At 51.9% G+C, this 18,074-nt stretch overlaps 1 protein-coding gene across 12 annotated transcripts in view; it reads left to right on the forward strand.

Moving 5' to 3' along the window:
* Nucleotides 1-18,074, forward strand: part of LCP2 (lymphocyte cytosolic protein 2) — a 41,269-nt gene that overhangs the window by 7,125 nt on the left and 16,070 nt on the right. For 4 of the 12 annotated variants that reach the window (XR_004952021.1, XM_036224596.1, XM_036224586.1 and 1 more), the window contains exons 3-10: nt 1,686-1,732; nt 8,183-8,248; nt 8,686-8,732; nt 9,286-9,323; nt 11,847-12,039; nt 13,830-13,927; nt 15,543-15,612; nt 15,717-15,800. Coding sequence is in view for 11 of the 12 variants with exons in the window: in XM_036224596.1 (XP_036080489.1) it covers nt 1,686-1,732; nt 8,183-8,248; nt 8,686-8,732; nt 9,286-9,323; nt 11,847-12,039; nt 13,830-13,927; nt 15,543-15,612; nt 15,717-15,800 (643 nt within the window). In the remaining variant the exon portion in view is untranslated. Of the gene's footprint in view, nt 1-1,685; nt 1,733-8,182; nt 8,249-8,685; nt 8,755-9,285; nt 9,324-11,846; nt 12,040-13,829; nt 13,928-15,542; nt 15,613-15,716; nt 15,801-18,074 lie in introns of those variants that run through there. The other 8 variants (XM_036224587.1, XM_036224588.1, XM_036224590.1 and 5 more) reach the window with 8 other exon arrangements.

Genomic DNA, 18,074 nt, shown 5'->3' on the forward strand with positions numbered 1-18,074 from the left:
CACCCTGAGACGGGGTGGTTCTGGAAGGAGGAGGTGCTACTGCTCCATGATGTTGAAGAGGGAGAGGAGAGGGAGAGGGAGGGAGAGGGGGAGAGGGAAGAGGGGAGGAGGAGGAGAAAGAAGGAGAGGAAGAAGAGAAGAGGAAGGGGAAGGGGAAGAAGAAAAAGAAGAAAAGAGGCTTGAACAAAAGCCTGATTTTCTCATGACTCTTGGAAGACTCCTGTCTCAACCCTGCCACAGGGTCTGATGATGGGGCTGGGTCACTCACTGCCCCTAAGAGCTGGAGCCGATGAGTCCACCCAGCACATTGCTGAGGCGGCCCAGCCCCTGTGGCAGCTGGGCTCAAAGGGAAATGTGCCCAGCTCTTCCTAGTGGGCAGCAAACAACTCACCAAGCAGCTCCCAGTCCAGAGGGGAGATGAAGCAAAGACACTAACCTCTGAGAGCCAACGAGACCCCAGCTGCTCCCTCCCCAGGGGGTAGAATTACTCATCTCACTCCACCATTTCTCGCTCATATACCATGTGTCAAGCTTAGGATATACAACATCTCATTCAATCCTCAAGAGCCCAGAAAGCTGGCCATTATTACGAAAATAATTCCCATTTTACAGATAAGGAAACTGAGGCTCAGAGAGACTAAGTTTATGCCCTAAATCAGACACCTGCAAAGTGGATGGACCAAGATTTGAACCTAGCTTGTCTGACTCCAGAGCTCTTGCCCTAACCAGCCTGACTCTGGACTTAGAATGTTGATGGAGCCCTTCTTGGTCTCAGCATTGATTCTGTAGAAAGTGTGTCCAGTGTCTTTTCTGTCTCCAGTATTGGCATCCCTGCCTTTCCTCCTCCCTTCAAGCCACCTTCTCTTACCCTTTCTACCCTCTTCCCCTCCAACATAGGGCACTAGGACCCTAGAAGGAAAGGAGAAGGGATCTTGCAGGAAGAAAATTGACCCTATGTGCACAGAGCAGGTCCCAGCCCCAGCTCCGTCACCTATAAGCTGAAATTCCCTGAGTGAGCCGAGCCTCGGCTTCCTCATCTATGCAATGGGGATGCTGATAGTTCCTACATCACGGGGTTGATGTGAGGCTTAATCGGGGTGCAATTAGGCAAAGGCCTTAAGTCATCTCTTTACAAATATGATTTCTTTCTTCTTTCCACCCTCGGTTTCCTCAGGAAAGCCTCTTTATTGCATCCCCAAATCTAGAGAATTCTACCAATCAGCCTGGTGGAAGAGGCTTTTGGGGCATGATGGTAGTATAAGGACTGATTCCTTTTCCAGACTGGAGTCTCCCAGCCGCTAAGCTCATACGGAGATTGAGAGGGCCCCTGAAGTCTAGGGAAGGGGTCTCAACACGTCAGATTTAGTCCCCCAAACAAATTCTATTTGATCCTATAATTTAGCTCTTGTAGCGTTTAAGTTAAAATTATTTGTGACTATATAGAAATCAAGAAATTTCACATAAAACCCAGATTCTGGAAATCCCTTTGGAAAAGCACATCCACCAACACCAGGTACACAGGCTTTTATGCGACATCTAGAAGCTGCCCACTTCGAGCGGGGGCGTGGGGTGTCCGCCTCCGTAAGCCGCAGTCCCCAGCGCTCCCTATCGCCCCACACCTCACTCAACTCACCTGGCCCCGAGCCCTTGCTGTGGGTTGTAACCTGCTGGTGTTTCCATTTTAGAACCTGACGGAAAACGACATCCAGAAGTTCCCTAAGCTCCGGGTGCCGTAAGTATGCCCACCCCCCCACCCCCCGATTCCTTGGGTGGTTTGAGGAACAGAGGCTGGAACGGGCTGTAGTGCAGGGGAAGCCGAGTCAGTTATCCATCACTGTGGGTTTGGAACAGGAAAGCAAGCAGGAAGGCTAAAAGCAAGAGCCTGGTGTGGGGAAGAGAATTTTGCATGACGAGTCAGGAAAAGAAAGCGACAGATCCAGCCCATTGGCACGTTGGCTGCTCTTGCCAAAGACAAGCCTGATTCCATCTCCTCTCTCCCCAGCTGGGTAACGTGGGCCCGTAAAAACAGCACCAGCATCGAGAGACCCCAAGTTTCATAATGACATCGTCCATTCAGTGATTGCTTAAGTTCTCTGGACTTCGGTTTTGCGCTCAGTAAAATGAGAGGGCTGGACCACGGGAGGGATGGCGAGGGACATCGTTTTGCCTTCTGCGTAGGCGTGGCTGTCAGGGGTGTTGCGTTGAGAAGAAGGCGGGGCGTGACCCAGCTCTGGAGCCTGACGTGGGTGCTGCAGTGGGTGCTGCAGCGTGCACACTGCGCCGAGTGCTTTCCGGTCCTCTCGTAAAGGTCCCACGTACTCAGGTGCTCACAGGAGCCGGGCCGGCGATACAAGCATGCAAAACGGGCCAGGCTGAAACATACAGAGCCCCATCGATTTCCCTTTCATTTGACCACCTTTGAATAAAATATGAGTCTGGAGAACTATTTCCCCATGATGAGAAAAACAGTAGCACAACTATGGTGATAAAAGAGGTAATCAGCACGAAGCCTTAGGGGATGGCGGAGGGGTCGCAAGTCAGTCCCCGGGGAGCAACAGCCGCTGGGCTCCGGCCAGTGTGGACCCGACGATGCCCACTCTTTCGATTTACCAAAAGTAGCTAGAAATATTGGTTTCATGTGATGTAGTTCAATTTTAAAGTGTTGGCTCAAATATTTTTAAATGCATCGAAAGGCTAAGTGAACATATCAGTGAGCTAGATTTGGTCTGGGGGCCACCAGTTTGAGACCTGTACTCTAGGTCAGCTAAGGAAAATGTGACTCAGGTTTCATTCATCTGGAAGGGTGAAGGAGAAGGAAGGAAGGAAGGAAGGAAGGGAGGGAGGGAGGGAGGGAGGGAGGAAGGAAGGAAGGAAGGAAGGAAGGAAGGAAGGAAGGAAGGAAGGAAAGGAGGGAGGGAGATTTGCCTTGGTGATTCCTATCCCCAGGGCAAGAGTCGTTGAAGAACGCTTATTCTAAGGATTTTCTCTAAGCACATATGGCTATTTAAATTTAAATTAAATGAAAAGTTTGGTTCTCAGACACTAACCACATTCTGAGGGCTCAATAGCCGCATGGAGCTGGTGACCATCATAATGGAGTGTGCAGACATAGACGTTTTCTATGCTTGCGGAAATGTCCCATTATCACGATAAAACTATATAGTTCTATGTAAAGGTGAGGACGTAATACACAGAGGTCAAAATCGGTGGCTGGCAGACTAGAGCCAGCCTGCAGACATGTTAAGTTTGGTCCACGGTGTTTTAAGATCAAGGAATATGCCACAAAATCCATCTTCTCTAGAAATAAATGGACTATTCGGCAATCCAGAGCTTATATTAAACTGTGGCAAAAGTCAGCTAGATCTGAGTGTCTACTGCCCTGTTTAGGTGGGATTTGTGCTCCCTGGTTCACCGTGGTCCCAAACACTCCCTGGGTGGGGGCGTTATTTTAAGGTGCGTCAATCATTTCTATCACACGAATGGGGACTTTGGCTTTCTGACTAACCAGAAGTAATGTCACCAGATGTACCCTCCTACCAGAAATAACCAAATAACCAGACAAAGTATACGAAATAGCAGTTTTTAAGACGTTGGAGATCAGATAATGGGAGGCGGGAAGCAGACGTGGTGATCTCAGTGACTGCTCATGGCATTGCGAGGGTCTCCAGGCCGTGGAGCAGGAAGCGGGGAACCTGGGGAGACGCTGGTGAAGTCCTTGAGTCGGAGGGGCAGGGCCGAGACTCGAGAAGTTTGCAGTTCTCTGGCTGGGTGTCAGAGAAGACAGAGTTGCAGTGAGAATGGGTTCTGAATGGCAGAAGAGACCTCTTCGGCAGAGTGCTGATCAGTGTATACATGTGTGCTTGTTTGCGTGCGTGCGAGCGTGTGTGTGTGTGTATGTAGAAACCACCTGCGAAGGACCACTTAACATCAGAGGCACGAGCAGCCAGCCACAGGCCCGGAAATGATGCCTGTTTCTACCAGCCAGACTGGAAAAGCACTAGCCTGAAACCTTACGAGCAAGACTGAAAAAATATACCTATCGAACTGATGCCAAGTAAGTTAACTGCATCCCAAAACAAAGCTCACAGATATTTATCAGAACATAAAAATATCCATCACCCAACACAGTAAAGTTCATGATGTCAAGCATCTCATCAGAGATTCAGAGGTATTCGAACAAGGCAAATATGACCTGCAGTGAGGAGAAAAACCGAAGCATCAAAACCGACCCCCGGCTGACACAGAGATTAGACTCAGCAGGCAAGGACAACATAATTATAGCTCACGTGTTCAAAAAGTGACACTGAGGCATGAGAAATGCAAACGGGTCCAAACGGAACTTACAGAGATAAAAACTATAATGTCTGGGATGAGAAATGCACGGCTTGGGATTAACGGCATATTAGATATTGAGGAATAAAATACTAGAAAACATGAAAAAAAAAACAACACTGGAAACGATGCAAAAGGAAACAGAGAAGAAAGAATTAAAATGTGAGCATGGAAAGAGCAGCAGAGACCTGTGGGGAACTTCAGGTCGCCTCAGGCGTGTGTGATGGAAGTCCAAGGAGGAGAAAGGGTGTGGCGGGAACCCACCTCCCAGGGTCAGGAGGAAAGCTCGAGGCGATAATGGGCCAATAATGAAACGCTCCAAGGAAGGGTTAGCTGCTCTTACTGCTTTATGTGAAAGTCCAATGAGAACAGTTGCACTTTTTTTTTTTTTTTTTTTTTTTTTTACTAACTATTCTATCCTGCTGAAGGGGGAGGATTAAACAATAGGAAGGCACTGGCTTTGGAGTGAGGGAGATCCGGGTTCTAAAGCGGGCTCTGCCTCCTACCCACTGTGGGCGGTCACCTCAACACCTTGAGTCTCGGTTTCTCATCGGTGGGGCGGGGGTGGGGGTGGGGGTGGGGGGAAGAACTTGCGCATGGGGAGTGGTGGATTTTCAAGGAGGAACCCACAGAGGTGGCCTGGTGCCGTCCTTGACACGTACTGATAGTTGAGCTTCACTCACGCCCGTCCCTGGTACCCAGGTTCGTTGTCCGTGATCATTACCTCGATCAGAAGGGATCGTGTTTCCACAGAGCAGACCAAGATGAGGTTACACGCCTCTGAATGTCTCTATGTCCCTCCCCCACGATTAAAAAATATCAGTATTAAAGAGGTTTGTTAGAAGGCAGATTCCGGAGAGGAAGGCTTTCTCTGTCTGTGGATGTAGTCAGGCTCCGAGGGCACGGTCTCCCCGAGAGACACCCTGAATTCTGTAACGGGGGGGGGGGCAGGTTAAATAGAAAAATGGAGCCCCCTTCAAGGCTCAGAACCCATGGCACAGCCGAGCAGGGGCCGTGTAAGTCAGGGGAGTGCCTGTTAAAGTTTGCTGATGCCCACCGGGATGGATTTTCTTTTTTAAATTATAAATTTTATGTTTAAATCCATAGGGAGGGCCAATGCCTTGCCTGAGGTCACAAAGCAGAGGGGGCTCCACACTTAGGGAGACTCTGGGCAAGGACCTCCCTCTGTGCTTCTAATGCCACTCAGAAAGGCTCTTGACTTAGAGGTCAGACTGGCCCCCATCAGGCAGCAAGCTGGGGGTGCGGCTGGGCTGGAACCCCAGTCATGGCAGGACCCCACCTCCTTGCCATGGCCTGACTCTCTGCGGGAGGGTCCAGGCCCTCTTCTGGGGCCACTCCATCCCTAAGAAACTAGGCAAAGCGATAATACCGTGTCTACCAGCTGCCCGGCCCCTTCCGCTTCTTTCCCTGGCACTGAGCGGGGCCTGAGGTTTGTGGCGAGGAAGGGGAATGAGTCACCTCCGGCCACTCACTGTCACTTGGTCCTTCCGGGGGTATGGGAGTGGGGGGCAGCTCGGAAGCCTTGCACATAGAGGTAGCAGCCGCCTCCCTTCCCTGCCCCCCTGCTCGCCGCACGGTCTCAGCGGGCCCGTGGTGTGTTCTCCAAGGCCCAGCAAAGCAGGAGGACACTAAGGGCCCACGCTTCGCCGCAGCCAGCCTGGCAGGCCCCGCTCTGCTCGCTCGCAGCTCTTTGCTTCTCTGTCGGGGCCTGTGGTTTGGCATTTCCTTCCTTAGCCAGTTAGAGCCCCGGCGGCCTCCAGCCTGGCTGCTACGATGCTGGTGATGCTGGCAAAGACAGACGATGCAGACAGCAGGTCCTTTCAGGATGAAAGCAGCTCCCCGAGCCAGTCAGAGCCCAGCCGAGCTCTGTGGGACGGGGGCGTTGAGGCGTGGCCCAGCCCCGCCTCCTTCAAGTCACTGCTGAAATGTCACCTCGGCACCGAGGCCTGCTCGTTTTCAATTGCAACCGCACCCCTCCCATGCACCCCTATCCCCACCCCCCACCCAGCCCCCGACACCATCGCATCTTCACATGCACAGTTCTGACCTAGAATTTCACTTCCTTAAACGTGCATTGTTTCCTCTCTCCCTTAACCGACGTGCAAGCTCTTTGAGAGCGGGGGTCTCTGGTTTGTCCATCGAGGCACCCTGAACACCCAGCTCGGTTTCTGACACCTACAAGGAGCTGCGTGTTGCTGAATGCAGGGGAAACCGAAAGCCGGTGGCTGCCACAGCCGCCACCTCCAGGCCCGGCCTGGACGCAGGCCCTGACGGGGCTCCCCTGCCGGCTCTGTAGCAACTCGTCCAGCCCCCAGGTCAGAGGAGGGCGGGGAGGGGCCCCTGTTGACCTCTCAAAACAATCGCTTAAAGGAAAGCCAAGGACTGTGTGGCAGGTGTTCCCATGCTGTGGTCAGGAGGCCACTGGGAAGCCTTCCCTGGGCAGTCAGTGATGTGCGACATTTCAACGATGACATTAGAGGGTTAAATGTTGCCCTCTCTCCTTCTCTGTGCTCTCTAGTCCCCAATTAGTTTATCCTGTCGTTCTAATGAGGTCGGAGGGCTCTGAACAGCAGTCCCCTGAAAGTGGGAAGCGGGGGGTGGGGGCTGGGAGCGTCGCAAGGGGAACGAGAAGTGATGAAGGCTGAGGACTGTCTTTGCGAACTTGGTGATTATGTTTTCGGTCACACTCGTTGCCTGGAGATGGTCGCTGAACGGGAGGAACGTAGATGCTGGGTTCGTCTCCGATGGGCCGCAGGCTCCGGCGTTTGCGCCCACGGAGCTCGCAGCGCAAAGGGTGTGAACACGGGTTTGGGGCTTTAACCTTGTGCTGTCCTGGAAATTAGGGAGCCTGGCTTCTGGGGCTGGCGTGCATTGCGGGGAGAGGGGGGTGGCCTTTGTCACTAACCCACAGGTGGGCCTGTCCCTTCCTTTGTCTGGGACTCTGTGGCCTCATCTGTAAGATGACATTAGAGCAGACCATCTCTGGGGCTCCTCCCAGCCACCCCAAATCCGCCTCGGTCTCAGGGGTGGGCGCTAGCAGAGGCTGGAGTCTGTGTCCTGAAATGTCGAGAGGCCCCCACGAAATGGAAGCTTACTGCTAGGGTGCGCTTCTGGTGCGTTCCTGGAGAAGGCCCTGCTGTTCTGACGTTTGGGGGGTTGCTAGTTCACAGCACCCAGGAACCAGGAGTATCCCCACTGTCCTGGCAGGGTTGGCCTCAGGGCACAGGCAATAGGGAGTGTCTATTGAGAACACTTCTGTATGTTTGTATAAAAACCCACGCCACTGAGGAAGGGGCAGGGAGGGGGAGATGGAAGGAGGTGCGAGTCAGAGAACAGCCCCCGGCACTCTCATCCCAGGCTGTGCAACAAGCAGCTGATTCATCCAGGTCTCAGAGATGGTCTGAGGATTCCTGGAAGCCAGACGTCACCACAAAGAGGCCAAACTAGGAGCTGGGGCATGTCAGGCAGCCCCAGGAGTACTGACACAGTAAAGTACGCAGAGGTCCTATCCAGATCATAAGGCTGCAGGATTTTTGAGGAGGGGGAGCCAGGGGTGAGGTGAGGATTCTACGCGAAGCACTCTGACTACACCGAGGAGGCTGAGGCAGACACACAGGGCTCCCCGGGCTGGAGCAAGGGCTGGCAGGGGACAAAGGAAGTGAGGAGTTCCAGAAGGAAGTGAGGAGCAGAGGGCCCACGGAGGGGGCTGGCAGAGGTTGGCCCAGGTGCGTGAGGTCAGACGGATCAAGGAATTTCAAGACTTAGTGGAAAGGTTGGGGAGGGGGAGAGATGGCGGTTTGGTCTCCTCATCCGTCCCTTTATCTTGTAGGATTCTCAGCAAGTTAAGTCAAGAAATCAACAAGAATGAAGAGAGGAGGAGCATTTTTGCACGCAAGTGAGTCGGCCCGCTGTCACCGGAGAGGGACAGAAAGGATTTTCAAACCCAAGTCGAACCTTAAATGGGAGGCACAGACCTGGTTTCGCTCAGTTTTCGTGACCAGTGCTCCTTTCGTCCTGGGGTCATGGAGCTCATGCCCACGACGGGAGGGCGTTTCCTCTTCCTTCCCTGCACCCTGCCCTGGCCTGGGACGTCAGGGGAATGTCCCCCAGTCAGGCAGTCACGAGCTCCCAGTGGCATCACCGATGTGGCTTTGGTGGTTTCTAGAATTTTGAGGCAGTCTGGCCTTGGTTGCCAAGCAACAGGGGCACCAGTCCTTGGGAGTGAGACATAATCTCCACTGCCGGGAATCCTCTTGCAGGGCTGGGTTGAGGAAAGAGGGAGATCCCCCTAAATCGGCAGGGCCATTAATGCAATCCTGTTCGCCTTTGCAGACCCCAAGTCCATCGGTTTCCGGAAGAAGTAGGTAAAGATCTCAGGGGTGAGAGAGATGGCTTCAGGAGGTGACAAGTTCTTTGGTTCTGTCTGTTGGTTCCTAGGGCTCCTTGGGTGGCATGCAGGTGACCTTACTCATTCGCTTGTCAGCTAGTTCTTGCCCAGAAAAGGGTTTGGGTCCAGGCTGAGGGGAGGAGAGATGTCACGATGCAGGGCACCCGGCTGGTGACGCCTGCTCAGCCGGGACGTCACCGCAGAGACGCCGCGAGGAACTCTGGGAGGGTGAGCGTGGGGGGACCGAGGCTTCGGCTGAGCGCCCCCGTGGAGCCGGCCCCGTGCTGCCGAGCCTCGAAACAGTTTTCAACTGTTATGTCGCCCATACTTTAAAGCACCCTCGGGTGACTTTCATGCCATCCAGTATGACAAGCCCCTCAGGCAGCTATTCTAGCTCTGATACAAAAGAGATACCCCCGGGGATGCCGAAGGCAGGATGGGGGCCGGGGACAGGGCTGCGGAATGGGAGGGCACCAGGCGGGAGAGCCGCTTTGACTTTTCAGTGGCTTCCTCGGTGCTAACGGTGGCGTCATCTTCTTCCGCAGAGAGCCACGAGGAGGACAATGGGGGCTGGTCATCCTTTGTGAGTATGGGCGGGCTGTCCTTCCAGCAGTTTCCAGAATGCCCTTGTAGTGAGGAGCCAGCACAGTGCCCAGCAGAGCCAGGTCTCCAACAAGATGCCAGACCCCCGCCCGGGGCTCAGAAAACGGGTGCCGCGAAGGCCAGATAGTGAACCCTTCCGGCCTCGCCATCCACACGGCCTCTGCCTCACCCACTCTCCTCCGCTGTTGCAGCACAAGGCGGCTGTAGACGGTACCCAGACGAGCAGCCGGGCAGTGTGCCAACCAGCCTTCTCCTGCCGACACAGGCGGTGGGCCGGGCTCGGTTTGCAGACCGCACCGTTATCCACCATTACCACCCAGAGCAGGGCCTTCCCCCAGCGCCTCCCCTGCACTAAAGTAGCTTTTCTCGTAGATGTAAGTCTCCACTGGTGACTCAGAGGAAAAGGGATTTCAGAATCAGCTGATAGCCCAGAGAAGACCTCAGGGGAGGTCCCATCCAGCTGGGCTTCATGTTTGGGGGGTCACAGTGATAAGCCCTTTGGGAGTCTGATGAGCTCTGCCTTCCTCTCCCCATTAGACCCCATATCCTGTCACTGTGCATGTAGCTAGACTCAGACTAAGCCTCTGTCGTGGATCCGAGCCCAGTCACTGGAGAGCGTGACCGGTTAGAGCCACATGGCTAGTTGAAGCGGGCTTAGGACCAGGTGGTCTGACCCTCAGCCCAGTGGTCTTTCTGGTTAAGCGGCTGCTTCTAGTGCCTTTAGGGAGCAGGCACTAAATGTCCCTTATCCTGCTGGGACTCTGGTAAAAGGAAGCACTGAATTTGAATAACATGCCAGCTAAGTGTACTTTCTGCATGAACACAAAATAGGACAGACTTATTTTGCACAAAAGGGAGAATGGACCAGAGTCCTCCCTTTCCGCAAGACGTTTACATATTCACACAGAAGCTACGTCTTTGCCGCTGCTGGCCATGCAGCCCCTTGGCCCGAGGCCGCTCACTCCAGTCCTTTCTATAAGCGGAGAGTTTCCGTTAGCTGCTGGATATAAAACATGACCCGGCACTGCACAGGGCACCACGGGGGTAGGGCAGAGAGAGAGAGCCCAATCCTGTGACGTTTTACAGTGTAGAGAACATACACATGGCAGAATATGATCAAGAATAAGACATACACATTTAGGAGCCAAATCACTGGGAGAAATAATCGTTCTCAAAGCGAGGAGAAAAAGTCTATTGTAGAGAAAGGCTTAGGGGGTAAAGACCTGTGGGAAGTCGGAAGCAATGGGCCTGGGGCGGGCGGACCGAGAGAACAGAGGGGCTCCCCTGTCCGACTAGGGGGCCGTCAGCAAGGGCTGGAGAGGGGCTGAGGCCACCGTTCGGAAGTCCTGTTAGTCAGAGGTGTCATTCCCGGCTCCTAGGTTACAGAAACACTGAGGGCGGGCCGCGTCTTTGCAGAGTTCAGGGAGACGCCCAACCTCCAATTTACCTTCCAACATTCAAAAAAAAAAAAAAAATACTCCTCAAGTCAAAAATTAACACAGGAATCGTTCCATTGAACAACTTAGTCCCTTTTAATCCACCCATCAAAACTGTCAGGCTTTCTAGATGGTTGCTACCTATCTTTCCTCTCCAAGTGGCAATCTGCCGTTGCTTCTTGCCCTTGACTTTAGAGAAATGCCCAGGCTCGTTTACTGCCCACTGGACTCCGGCATGAGAGTGACAAACCAGTCAGCTGGGTGGCCGGTCCTGTCCCCTCTGCCTGGGAAATCCTGTGACGGCCCACTTTTGTGGACTGCCTGGAAGGCAGTCACCCAGCCCCTAGGGCTTACTTTCCTAGCCCCACAAAGAAGCAAACATAAAAGACAAGAAAAAATTTTAATTTGGAAAGAGAGTCTTTCCAAGAGGGCAGCTTCAAAGTCAGTGTCAGAGGTCATGACTAATGAGCTGTCGTTCCGATGCTCACATCTCAGCCAGAATTGAAGAGCCCAGCCGTGACTGTCCCCTCTCAGACACAATCGCCTGCTAATGAACAGGCGTGGCTATCTGGGCTCCCATTAACGTGGCCTTTGGCACTGCACTGTGTCCTAGTGAGAAGATATTTTGGGGGCACAAGGACACCGAGAACAGAACTGACAGCTAACTTGGGGCGACAAGACTAACCAAGCGTTTAGTCTTCCTCTTGGCGATGCCTGGAGTAAAACCTATGTTTACTCAAAACGGTGCCGGGTCCCCTACCCCCCATTCCAGTCTCTTCCTTATTTCTTCTGCTTTTCTCTGTTGTGCAAAAAGGCGTAGAGAAGAACACACTAGCCTAGTGGTCTGAAGACCTTGACAGAGGTCTCAAGTCCACGACTTGCTGGCCCTGTAATACCACACTCCCCAACCTCACTGTCCTCATCTGTGTAATGGGGGTAACTGTCTCAGCGCTGCCTGTCCCCAAGCGAGGGCCACTGCGCGGCTTGGCAGAGAGAGGGCAGACGCAGGCAGGTGGACTGCCGAGGGACCTCTGCAAACTGTCCCTGTCCCTGTCCCGCGTTGGCAGGAAGAAGACGACTATGAAAGTCCCAATGACGATCCGGATGAGGAGGATGATGGCGACTACGAGTCCCCGAACGAGGAGGAAGAGGCGCCCGTGGAAGACGATGCCGACTACGAGCCACCGCCCTCCAACGACGAGGACGCCCTGCAGAACTCCATCCTGCCTGCCAAGCAGTTCCCCAACTCCACGTACATCGGTAAGGGCCCTGGCAGCCCAGTCTGTAAAACTGGATAATAATGACACAGGCCACATAGGTTCGCTGTGAGGATTGTTACTCTTAATCAGTGATTATTAATCGTTGCCCGTGGTGGCTGATCTCAGCATCAAACTGCCACTTGAGGATATTTGTCAGTGATAACTCATTCTGCGAGTCCCTTCGGTACTCACGAGAATGTTCCTGTCTCTCCCCATCTTTTGACTGATTCACAGCCATGCGGCGCCACCACCACGAACTGTCGGAATAAGCTTAATGCTATTGAGTGGGCCTTGACCATAGGCTTAAATTTTTTAAAAACGGTATTTAAGATTTTTACTGTCTCTCTGTTCCAGTCAGCCCATTTCTCTCTTATTTATTCAACAAAAATGATTGATCTCTTACTGTGAGCCAGGCATCCGTCCAAGTGCTGAAATTCAAAATCACCAGGAAAGAAAATGTAGCCCTTGCTTCATGATGACGGCTTCCATTCTTGTAGAGGTTATAGGTGGGACAGAAAATAAGCGTGCGCACACACACATACACACACACACACGCACTCATATAATAAAATATCAAGGAGTGAGCCAGAGAGTTGATGATGATCGATATCACAAGAAATTAATGCCACTACTCCATTCGCTGTATAACACTTTGTGGTTTTAAAGCCCTTTCACAAAAATTATGTCAACATTTCATTGTGTATTTTTAAGCGCTTTGTGTGATAAGGGCAACAATTATCAAGCCTGGTTCATATACAGGGAAACTGAAGCCCAGAGAAGAAATGGTTAACTATTGATCTCCTCTTGTGTGTTCATTACGAAGATACAGAGTGAGCAATGCAGTCCTCACCCTACATAATTCTTAGTCCAGTGGCTAAGGCAACATGAAAGAAAGGAGTCACAAAATGAGTTTATTAAGCCATGATATATGCTCAAGAGGACAAGGAAGTGAGGTGCAGGAGGTGAGGCTGGAGCGTATGCCTGGTCTGGGCTTGATTCCCTGAGGACGTGATATTGAAGCTGAAACTTGAAGGGTGGGGCAGGGGAGCTCCCTAAGGGAGAGTGTGTATATACGGGAAAGGAAGAGCATTCTAAGCAGTAGAAATAGCCGTGCAAAGGTCCTGAGGTTCGAAGGAGCACGGCATGTCAGAGAGATGGCCAGGGCGTGTGGAGTGGCCTAAGGTTAGACCAGGCTTGGCCCCATTATTCGAGGACAAGGGGTGCCTCTCAGTGGCGAGGTCTAGGGTGAGGCCAGAGAGGTCCCCAGGGCACAAAATTTCAGGAAGCCAGCACTCACTCCCAGTCCTCGCCTGGCCTTTCTCTGACACGGGGGTGAGCCATTGCAGGCTGTCAGCCTGGGCCAGGGATGCTTCTTCGGTCATCAGAATAGCGTGAGTGTCTGTCCGGGCAACAAGCTAAGGGTCTGTGACTTGGTAACAGGACGCGGAGACCAGCTCCTCCATCTAAGTGAAGAGATAACAGCAAAAGCAGGAAGTGGGAGGGGGAGGACAGGCCAGAGCATGTGTGAGGGGAAGGAAGAGGACGCAGGCCAGGAGCCCCGTGAGCCGCAGTGTGTGTGTTGCTGACTCCCCGCCCCTGGCAACCCTGGGGTGGGCAAACCCTGCCACAACCAGGGCTGCCGTGGCCGCTGCTGGGGGACCTGTGGGATCCAGGGCCTCGTACCTGCTAAACATGTGGAGCTGGGTGTAGGATCTGCTCCTGGAAAAGCTTGCGCGTGGCCCACGCTGGCCTGGGCTTAGCATCTCTCCTTCGGCCTTTGCGTTTCTGCAGACCGGCCTCTCCCCGGGAAAGCCTCACAGCAGCCGCCTGTGCCCCCCGTGAGACCGATGCCCACCCACCCTCTGCCACCGGCCGGCCGGAGCCACACGGTAGGCCTTCTCGCCCTCTCATAGTGCTTCGTGTCCACTCCAAACACCTCCTCTGCCGGAGAGAAAAGCAGACTGCGCACGTCTTCGTCTAATTCTAACCAGTGAGACGAGATTGCATGCAGGCGGGGAAAGTACATGCCCACAGACTCACAGTGTTTTATGGAGAGGGTCGGGGGAAACACCAGTGATTCTCATTCACATCATAATGCTTCCCACCAGCATTTTCTTTTTACCATAAACGATATAAACTACTTGTCTAATAAGAAATCTCTTTCTAGTACTCGTTGTGCTTTTGGCTCGAGTATGCATTGTGCTATTTTCACTTTTGAAATCAGTGGAAACTGTAAAAAGCACTCTAACAGGGCCAAGTTAGGTCGAAGGCACCCACTAGCACGTACTCCATGGGTCTCAAGTCGCCTTTTTTCCCCACAAGAAGACTTGTGCCACCTGCTGGCCAACCTCGGAAATTTTACAGACAAAAGCCTGGAGACTACAAGGTTTATTTTACCGAGGGGGCAGTCCAGGCAAAGAGAGAGGCAGCGACCCCTTTCCTCTTTCTTTACGTTTACAGTTCCAGGTCCTGTGGGTCTCATCTCGAGTTCCCAAAGAAGGTCAGGCTAAGGAGTCAATAGCTGGAAATGTGTTCCCTTCATGAGGGACTCGAGCACTTTAACAGCTATGGCAAATGGCTAAGGACCAGAGATGGAAGGAGGGAGAGAGATATTGCCCCAAAAGCTCAAAATCTAGACCACGCCACAGTCAGGGCCTCCCATCCAAGAATAGTTGGCTCCCTCCTGCCTGAGTAGTTTTCTTGCAGAGGGGGCTCACGGGGCTGAATTTATCCACCAATGCATTTGCTTTTGAGGTTTGGAAGCCTTCACCTCTACTGCTTGGATGCAGAAAGCATTCATTTGAACAACAGATATTTACTGAGCAGCTACCGTGTGCTCAGCAGTGCTCTCGCTTCTGGGAATAGAACGTGAATGAGACAAATAAGGTCTTTGCTTTCATAAAGTTTCAATCTGGTTAGGGGGAGGCAAGTGGTAAACAAGTAAACAGAGGTATAGACAAGATAATTTGAGTAGCAATGTGTGGTCAGGGAGACAGAAGACCCAGTAACATGATGATGGCTGGGGAGGTGATGTTGAGCTAGACAATTGTGACAAGAGCTGAGAAAAGACATTCCAGGCAGACGGAAACACAAATGTAAGGATGTCAAAGAGGACGTGAGCTTGAGATCTTGCAGGGACTGCAAGAAGACATCGATGGGGGGTCCAGGGGACACTGGGGAGAGGAGTTACAAGGAGGGGTTGAAGGGTGGGCAGGAGCCAGCCCCTGCTGGGCCTGGCCGGCCGCGGCGAGTTTTTATTGTGTTCCTAACACGATAGGAGCCACTAGGGGTTTGCAGGGGGCTCCCCTCGGGTAAGAGACGGCAGAACAGGGCCTCAGGGAGCAGGCTAGTGTCCTGGCGAGAGACGGAGATGCAGGTTTGTGGGCGGAACATGGAGATGGAGAAGAGTGAACAGATTCAGACATGTTTGGGGAGATAGAGCCCCCAGGGCCTGCTGACCGTGCTGGAGATACTTCCTAACATTTGTTTTTTTTTTTTTTTAAGCAGCCACTTCCACCACCCCAGCCCAACCACGAAGAGCCTAGCAGAAGTAGAAACCACAAAACAGCAAAACGTAAGTACAGGGGTGCTCTCTCTTGCCCACCCGCCGGCTGTACCCCGACTCCCAGCCGACCTCTTTCTTCCTGTCACTGACATTGTTCTATTTTTCCCTTCCAGTCCCTGCTCCTTCGATAGACAGAAGCACGAAACCCCCCCTAGACCGTTCATTAGCTCCGTTTGACAGAGAACCCTTCACGCCAGGTCGGTTTCATTCACATTTGACGCATAATGATAATGGCCAACATTTACAGAGTGGCTACTGTCTGCTTTCCACACGCACCATCTCATTTAACCAGCGCCACAATACTACGAAGGGGGGACTATTAGAATCACCCTCGTTTTACAGATGAGGAAACTGAGGCACGCAGAGGTAACTTCCCAAGATCACTCAGCTACCAAATAGAGACCCAAACCCATGTCAGCCTGATGGGGGGGTGGCGCGCCCGCGCTCAGCCCTGTGTACGCACATCTCGTCGTCCTCCTGAAGTGATGCAGGTGGCTTCGTGGTGAAGAGGGAGGGACCAGGCTGAGACAAGGGGTCTGGAGGACCTGTCGTTGGCCACCCTGGTTGCTACTTAGTGCTGACCACAGGGACCTGTTTTTTGCAGAGCTACCTCCTTATTTGTAAGGTGGGTGTTCTATAAGGACCAAATGCTTTGTCACACTCTAAGGAGCTATTCAAATGGCAGGTCGTTGTTTCTTGTACGCGTGCAGTTGAGACTGTGGGTATCTGCCACAGTCCATTTCCCCTAGAATTGACCCAGAGTATTCCTGGATGTCAGCTACCTCCGTGTGAAGCTATTCTCAATTTGATGCTAAAAGTCAGCTACCCTTTACTGAGCACCTACTATGGGGCTGGTGCTTTACCTACCATATTATCTGTTATCTCTAACATACATTATCTCTAATCCTCGCACCAACCCAACAAACTGAGATAACTAAACTGAGGCTCAGAGAGTTTGAGTAATTTCCCCAAGTTTGTATAACTAGGTGCAGGATTTGAAGCCAGGTCTCTCTGACTTCAAAGTGGTTGCTCTTTTCCAAATCATCCTGCCGTCAAAGACCTTGTGTTTTCCTTGCTGCAGACTAGGGGGTTCTAGGGAAGGTGCCTGAGCCTTGAGGGATAAGAAGCCCAGAACCCCAGCCCCACCCCAGTCCTTCCTAAGCTACGCCCCACACAAGGCTTTCACCTTCTGTGGCCTCGGCCTCCTCTTCTGTTGGCAAAATGACTTTAAGTTCCTGGATTCAGGGCTGCTGCTTGCCGCTGTTTTTCCTGGACTGGCTTCGCAGTTCTGCTGACTCAGGCAAAGCTGTGTCAGCTGTTGTAGTTTAGAGTGGTCACCATGCAGGCGAATTACGTGAAAATGAAGACAGAGAAATTCATCTTCGGACTCCAGCCCTGTTTACTACCGTGAGCCAAAGCCTCAGAAAAATGGAATACTGACATCAAACCCTTCAGAGTCACCTTCTGAGCAAAAGCTACCCTTTTAAAAGATTTCTAATACCAGCTCTACCCTCAAATTACTCCTTTGTCTGTGATGCATTGAGAGATCTAGCCTCTTATGATGCTCGAACTCTCAACAGGATGCTCCTAATATGCCCAGAGAAGATGCATAAATCAGCAGATTTTTTAAAAAAGGAAATCTATTCAGGCCTGAAGATATAAACCAAAGCTTTCTGATTATCACTCTAAAGTTGGTGTTCCACTCCAAACCAAAATTTTATGAATAATAAACATTTTTTATACCATCAAAACTCCGTCCCCCTAGGCAGCGAGCTCTTCACAATAGGATGAGATTCTTAGGACCTATCCTGGGCCTGGTGTGTACTCAGTCTTTAGAGAATAAATCACGTTGTGAAAATGCAACCCCAGGCACATCCTGTCGTAGTCCACCTCAGGGTGGTAACTGAGCAGGGGAGTGGTAAGGAGGAGGAGAAAGAGAAGCAGCCTAACATGGATCATGTGTCTGGGCCTGCATACAAATTGTCACCTGATCCTTACAGCAAACCTAGGCAGTTTTAACTTATAATCCCCAATTTACAGGTGAGGAAAGTGAGACTCCACTACCCTAAAAAACTTGCTCGAGGTCCTTCCTATGAGTTTTGCTTCTAGAACTGGTTGAATCCACTGGAGTAATACTTTTATTACATTGAAGACCTAGGGCATAGCTATGCTAGGGCACTTCCGACAGAATCAAGAATAACTGCGATGCAGAGTTCTCAGGCACACCTAGCATCTCTTCAGGAAGCCTGTGTGTTGTTACCTGTTCCAAGAGAGAAGTGGAAGGAAGGAAGGAAGGAAGGAAGGAAGGAAGGAAGGAAGGAAGGAAGGAAGGAAGGAAGGGCCAACCAACAAAAACCAAAATAAAATGATTTGCAGCCCACCAGCAGAATCTCCTGAAACCCTCTCCCCTAAGTTAAAATTTTCTCAGAAAATAAATGTAATGCTTTATATAATGTCAAATGTACCACGGA

Source organism: Rousettus aegyptiacus, unplaced genomic scaffold (genome assembly GCF_014176215.1).
Source record: "Rousettus aegyptiacus isolate mRouAeg1 unplaced genomic scaffold, mRouAeg1.p scaffold_m13_p_7, whole genome shotgun sequence".
Classification (NCBI taxonomy): Eukaryota; Metazoa; Chordata; class Mammalia; order Chiroptera; family Pteropodidae; genus Rousettus; species Rousettus aegyptiacus.